This window comes from Pan paniscus, chromosome 19 (genome assembly GCF_029289425.2).
Source record: "Pan paniscus chromosome 19, NHGRI_mPanPan1-v2.0_pri, whole genome shotgun sequence".
Classification (NCBI taxonomy): Eukaryota; Metazoa; Chordata; class Mammalia; order Primates; family Hominidae; genus Pan; species Pan paniscus.
Window position 1 is genome coordinate 52,579,583 of NC_073268.2, and position 6,000 is coordinate 52,585,582.

At 44.7% G+C, this 6,000-nt stretch overlaps 1 protein-coding gene across 2 annotated transcripts in view; it reads left to right on the forward strand.

Moving 5' to 3' along the window:
* Positions 1-5,463, forward strand: part of GID4 (GID complex subunit 4 homolog) — a 29,307-nt gene extending 23,844 nt beyond the window's left edge. For both annotated transcript variants that reach the window (XM_034942300.3, XM_034942301.3), the window contains one exon: positions 2,239-5,463. In XM_034942300.3, coding sequence (XP_034798191.1) covers positions 2,239-2,302 — 64 coding nt within the window. In that variant the 3' untranslated portion in view covers positions 2,303-5,463. The remainder of the gene's footprint in view (positions 1-2,238) is intronic.
* The last annotated feature ends 537 nt before the right edge of the window (positions 5,464-6,000 follow it).

Sequence of the window (6,000 nt, forward strand, 5' to 3'; positions counted from 1 at the left end):
GTCGCACCTGTAGTCCCAGCTACTCGGGAGTCTGAGGCAGGAGAATGGCGTGAACCTGGGAGGTGGAGCTTGCAGTGAGCCGAGATCGGGCCATTGCACTCCAGCCTGGGCGACAGAGCGAGACACCATCTCAAAAATAAATAAATAAATAAATAAATAAATAAATAAATAAATAAATAACAGCTTTGGTCCAGGCACCGTAGCTCACGCCTGTAATCCCAGCACTTTGGGAGGCCGAGGTGGGCAGATCACGAGGTCAAGAGTTTGACACCAGCCTGGCCAATATGGTGAAACCCCGTCTCTATTAAAAATACAAAAATTAGCCAGGCGTCCTGGTACGCACCTGTAGTTCCAGCTACTCAGGAGGCTGAGGCAGGAGAATCACTTGAACCTCGGAGGCGGAGGTTGCAGTGGGCCGAGATTGCACCACTGCACTCCAGCCTGGGCAACAGAGTGAGACTGCATCTCAAAAAAAAAGTGTACAAGTCAGTGATCTTTCCTATATTAATAGAGTTGTCTAACTATCAAGTTTAGAACATTTTCACCACCATAAGAGGAAACCCCATACCCTTAGCCATTATCCCAAACTCCTCATCCCCTCTGAGCCCTGGGCAACCACTAGTCTTTCTCTTACGTATGTATAGATTTGCCTATTCTGGGTATTTTATATAAATGGAATCCTACAAAATATGGCCCTTGCTTCTGGCTTTTTTCACTTAGCATAATGCTTTGAAGGTTCATTCATGTTGTACCATGTATCAGAACTTCTTTTTTATTGCCAATTAATTTTCCATTACAGGTATATACAACTTTTTTTTTGAAACAAAGTCTCGCTCTTGTCCCCCAGGCTGGAGTTCAGTGGCACGATCTCGGCTCACTGCAACCTCCGCCTCCCAGGTTCAAGCAATTCTCCTGCCTCAGCCTCCCGAGTAGCTAGGATTACAGGCGCCTGCCACCATGTCTGGCTAAGTTTTGTATTTTTAGTAGAGACGGGGTTTTGCCATGTTGGCCAGGCTTGTCTCGAACTCCTGACGTCAGGTGTTCCACCCGCCTCGGCCTCCCAAAGTGCTGGGATTACAGGTGTGAGCCACCGTGCCCGGCCGGTATATACCACATTTTATTTATCCATTCATTATTTAGTGGACACTTAGATTGCTTCCATTGTTTAGCTCTTGTGAATAATGCTGCTGTGAACATGGGTATATCTGAGTTCCTGCTTTCAATTCCTTGGACATATACCTAGGAGTGAAATTGCTAGGTCATACGGTATTGCTATATTTAACTTTATGAGGAACTGCCAAACTGTTTCCCACAGCAGCTGCACCATTTTGCATTCCTACCGGCGTGTATGAGGGTTCCAGTTTCTCCACATCCTCCCTGGCACTTGTTATCATGTCTCTATAATTATAGCTACCCTAGTGGATGTGAAGCAGTATTTCATTGTAGTTCTAATTTGCATATTTTTGATGGCTAATGCATATTTCTTTCCTGATAATTTGTTTTTGGTAAGAAATAAGCCGCTTTTTCCTACGTTCTTCCACACTCCTGTATGAAACAAGTAGGGGAGAGCCAACATGCTAGACATTGACTCTAAATGTGCCCGAGGTTGTCATCCCAGCATGTAGATTGTCTGCCCCTATTTCTCCTCCCTCTGCATGACTCCCTGGAGCACCTGCCAACAGGGGAGGCAAACACCTCAGATATCACTAATGTTTTCCAAGCCTAATAATGTACCTAGGAAAGTGAGAAAATTTAAATGAAAGGTAAAATACAGTTTAAGGCAGTAGTGAAATGAATTTTTCTACGCTCTCTTTAGATACCATGAGAATCAGTTTATGCCTATGCTAGCCATAAAGTTCTTAGGATATGACAGCCTGGCATTACATGCTACAGCAGGAGAGGGCAGAGCAGCCGGTGAGGTTAGGGCTTGGGCGTGGGTCTCCATCTTCTCCCACAGCTTATTGAGGTCTCCTTTTTATAAAACCTACCATAGTTAACTTCATGTTTAGAGCAGAATGAAAAAAACATTCATCTTGTGCATGGTTCAGGAGGATTAACCAAAAAAAGAAAGAATGAATGAAATCAAACTAGGTTCAACTTGAGAAATAGAAAATGAATGTGCATTTCAGTCCAAGTATGTGACTTGTTGGGTGCTCTGCTTTTTGAGGGGTTACTAATGTCCTTTGCTCAGGGTGCATTAGATGACTACCTACCGTTTCTGTCTCCTCCCCCTTGCAGGTATCAGTCCCTCAATCTAACCCATGTTCCTGAACACAGTGCACCCATCTATGAATTCCGGTGACAACGGTTCAGAACAGCAACCAAATAAAACTGAACTTGGCAAAAAAGAACTTTGCCGAGAAAATTGTGTACCTGCCAGAACCAGGAGAAGTGTGTTCCTGTTTCTTCACGAGCAGACTCGCATCACAAAGCATGAATGTTAACCCACAGAATCCAAGGAGCATGGCTGGCCCGTGGGGCAGGTGGAGGGAGCAGTCTTCGTTCTTCCTCCCCTCAGTGGCAGTTTGGTCTTCACCTGTTTTTAAGCTACCTTAAACTCACTTTTCCTTCCTGCACAGCTAACTTCTACATCACTGAAATGCCCATTCCTTCCTCCGTCCCACCTCCAGCCGAGTAGAAGGTCTGCTCCCGGATCATCCTCAGCCTTGGTGCTCAGTGGTCCCCAGGCCCTAGACCCCCACCCCCCGCCAGTTGCTTTGTCTGGTAGCTCAAGAGAAGGCAGAGCCCCAGCACCTCTGTGCCCCCCAGAGCTCTGTGCAGGGAGTTGGCCAGCTGCCGCAGCATCGGCCACCAAGGGCACGAGAGGCGGAGGCTCCAGTCCCTGCTGGGCTGCCTCAGTCTTCAGTGCTGATTGTGTCACGGGTCAGCGTGCGCTGCTGAGCCCTGTACTGTTAACAGTGCAAAGCTAGTGAGTGGCTGTCAGGTTCCCTGGGCCTGCCATCAGGGATCACTAAATTTAAGGCTTCCAGATCCCTGGCAGGAACAGATTCCAGTCCTGCTTACTCAGTACATTTGCTCCAAACTTTTGAACTTGAGGGCAATACTAAACTTAAAAATAAGAGTTTTTTTATTACAAAATTATTTTTATGGTCCCTTTAACGAGGACCCTATGGCAAATGCACAATTATTCAGAATTACATTTTATCGTTTTCACATTGAAAACAGCAAATGTTGACTTAGTAATTTTTATATCGATATCTATATGTATATGTATATTTAATCAACCAGCAGTTTTGAAACTAGTCATCCTGGTACAAAAGTTTTGCAGCATTGCCTAAATTATAGTGCTCAACACAAGAACTGTTTTTGGGGCCAGTTTAGCATTTGTGCCTCCTCCTTTTGCTACTCAAAACAGCAATGCTTGGCGGCAGCCTTCCATGAGGCAGAAGGGGTCGTCGTTCTCTGAAAACAGTGACTCTGAAATGTTGGGACAGGGGAAGGGGTGGGAAACATGAACATGCTCAAATAACTCGAGGCTCACGTGCCAAAGTGTGTGTGTGTGTGTGTGTGTGTGTGTGTGTATGATGTTTTGTTTTTTTAAATGTTTTAAAAGCTTAATAGGTTGGCATCAGTTGTAGCCCACAAACATGGCTAGGGCTTTGGGGATTTGGCATTTTTCTGGTGGTTTACAAGACTTACTCCGAATACAAAAGGAAAAGCTTTAAAAACAAGATTGCATCATAACCCCCAGGAGCAAAGCAACCTGGAGGCTGCATATCCATGGGCGGGCAGCATAAGAGAACGTGAAGCCCTTCAGTGAGACGAGACGAGCAATGGGAAACCTTTTCTGTTCTTAAGAAGTGACTTTAATTTTATTGACATATGTACTGTATGTTACTGAGATTGAATGTTAGGGGAAGCCTTAAGGTAGAGGTATTTGGGAAAGTAGCCAGTGGGCACTTGTGATATCTAAAATCTGTTATCCCAGGACTGTGTACAGAGGGGCAACCCACCCATTCAGGAAGGTCAGGGCTTTGGAACCCTAAAAAGTTGGCCCAATGACTTAAAGGGAAAAATAATTCATTCCCAGAGATGAGTCAGAACAGTCTCCTCAATCCTGAAATTCAACAAGGCATCAGAAGGGCTGGCTGTGGTCAAGCCCAGCTGCTGTCATGTGAGGAGATGCTCACTGTGGTCTTGTTGAGCTGATGGCCTTGGTTGAGCTGATGGACAAGTGAAGGAGGCCGTGGGGCTGTGCTGTCCTTCCTGCCGTACGTGCCATTCCACTCTCTTCAGCTCTCCCCTCAACAGCATGCGAGCCCATACCTTCTGCATTTTTCCAGGCCTGTGAGGGATATAGGCCTCCCCTTGGAGCACTGAGTCCGGAGGTCATCCCTGAGCTCATCCACGGCTCATGCTGTGGCTCCGAGTAGTGGTCTGAGTGGGCAGGAAGGGCCATTTGCAAACACTGCTGTGTTCTAGACAAACAACCCAAGTCCTATGGCAGGATTTCTTCCTTCCTTCCTTTTTTACCCAGGTAATGAAGTGCACCCATTGTACTGGGAAGAATGAAGAGGTGATACCTTTACTAGATCCTTCAGACACATCTATGAGAAGATTTGTTCATTTAAAAGTCTGCCCACTGAGGATAGGGAAAGGATTAAGGATTTTTCCACCTCCTCTTAGTAACTCCTGAATTACCAACATCAACTTCTTTCTCTCCATTCCTGAAGGAACTTTGGGGAATCATCTTCATCCGTAGTTATGCTTTCCTGAACCTTCTCAGTGGTTTACATGCCTCTGAAACTATGTGCAATATTTTTGGTTGACACTTGTATCCATCCTTAAGAAATTAGTGCAGATTGCAGATGTTCTGTCTTCCATCCCAAACAAGCCTGCCATGAGGTAGGATCCTAGGGGTTTGGCTGTTCTTACTCCACTGCTCAGAAAGCTTCCATTCTGCTGTCCTCAGCCTCGACCCTCTTCTGTGCTGGACTTCCACCCACCCACCCTTTTCAAGTTTAGATAGCGTTTCAGCTGCAGTCCCAAAGTAACAAAACAATACCTACTGTTAAGTAGGAAGTCAATCTGTGTGCTGGTTTTGTTGGTTATGTTGAAATCACAAACTCCAGAGGAGCAAAGGGGTTTTTCAATGTCTTTTGCTTTCAGAAACAGAGAATATAATATTCTCACTAAGGCCTTGAATTGATTTTTTTCTCATAAAATAGTCTGATAAGCTAATTTTTAAAAAGAAATGCCATTAACTGTGTTGTATCGTGGTTTAAAATTACTAACAAGTTGTGGGAAAGAAAAATAATATTTGATTTTGAATCTTAAATGTTTTTAAAAATTAGACTTGAATGGGCACAAAGTATAAATATTTTGTTTCTTTATGGAGGACATGTGGAAGGAGTTTGAGGGTTTGGGATGGGAGAAGTATTTTGCAGAGCTATCAATGTCCAAATAATTTTAAAAAAAATAATAAAGGTATTTAAGCAGTGAGTTTGTCCTATTTGTAAACCAAAGCAGCTCCATTAGAGGAAAGCAGTCCTCTCTGGGCCTGTGGCTGTGGAGCTCTCCAGGGCCAGCCGGAGACCTCTGTGTGCCAGGGCAAACCGAGGGCTCCTCTGGGCAACTGTTGCAGTGGTCTGGTTGCTCCTTTTTTATTCTGAATGTTTTCAGCTGTTCAGCACTTCTATTCAAGCTCCATTTTGTTAATTTCTGTATTTCTTCAGAAATGTGAAAGCATTTTTTTTTCCATATGTGAAGGGTTTATATTTCTATTTAACACAGAGAAAATGTGCAGGCAGAGGTATCTGTCCAAAGCCTCCTTTGTGTTCTGGTATGGGGACAGGCAATGCTGTTGGGCTGCTCTCGACACTGTGACTGTGGTCCTCAGAGAAGATGCCTAAGTCTCAAAGCACAGGCACTTGGACCCCCAAATAGCAGAATCCCTAAATCAGCCATTACAGTTTATTCTGACAAACCATTCTGTTACGTTTCAGGTCCCACCTCCCTAGGAGGCTTGAAGGAACATGA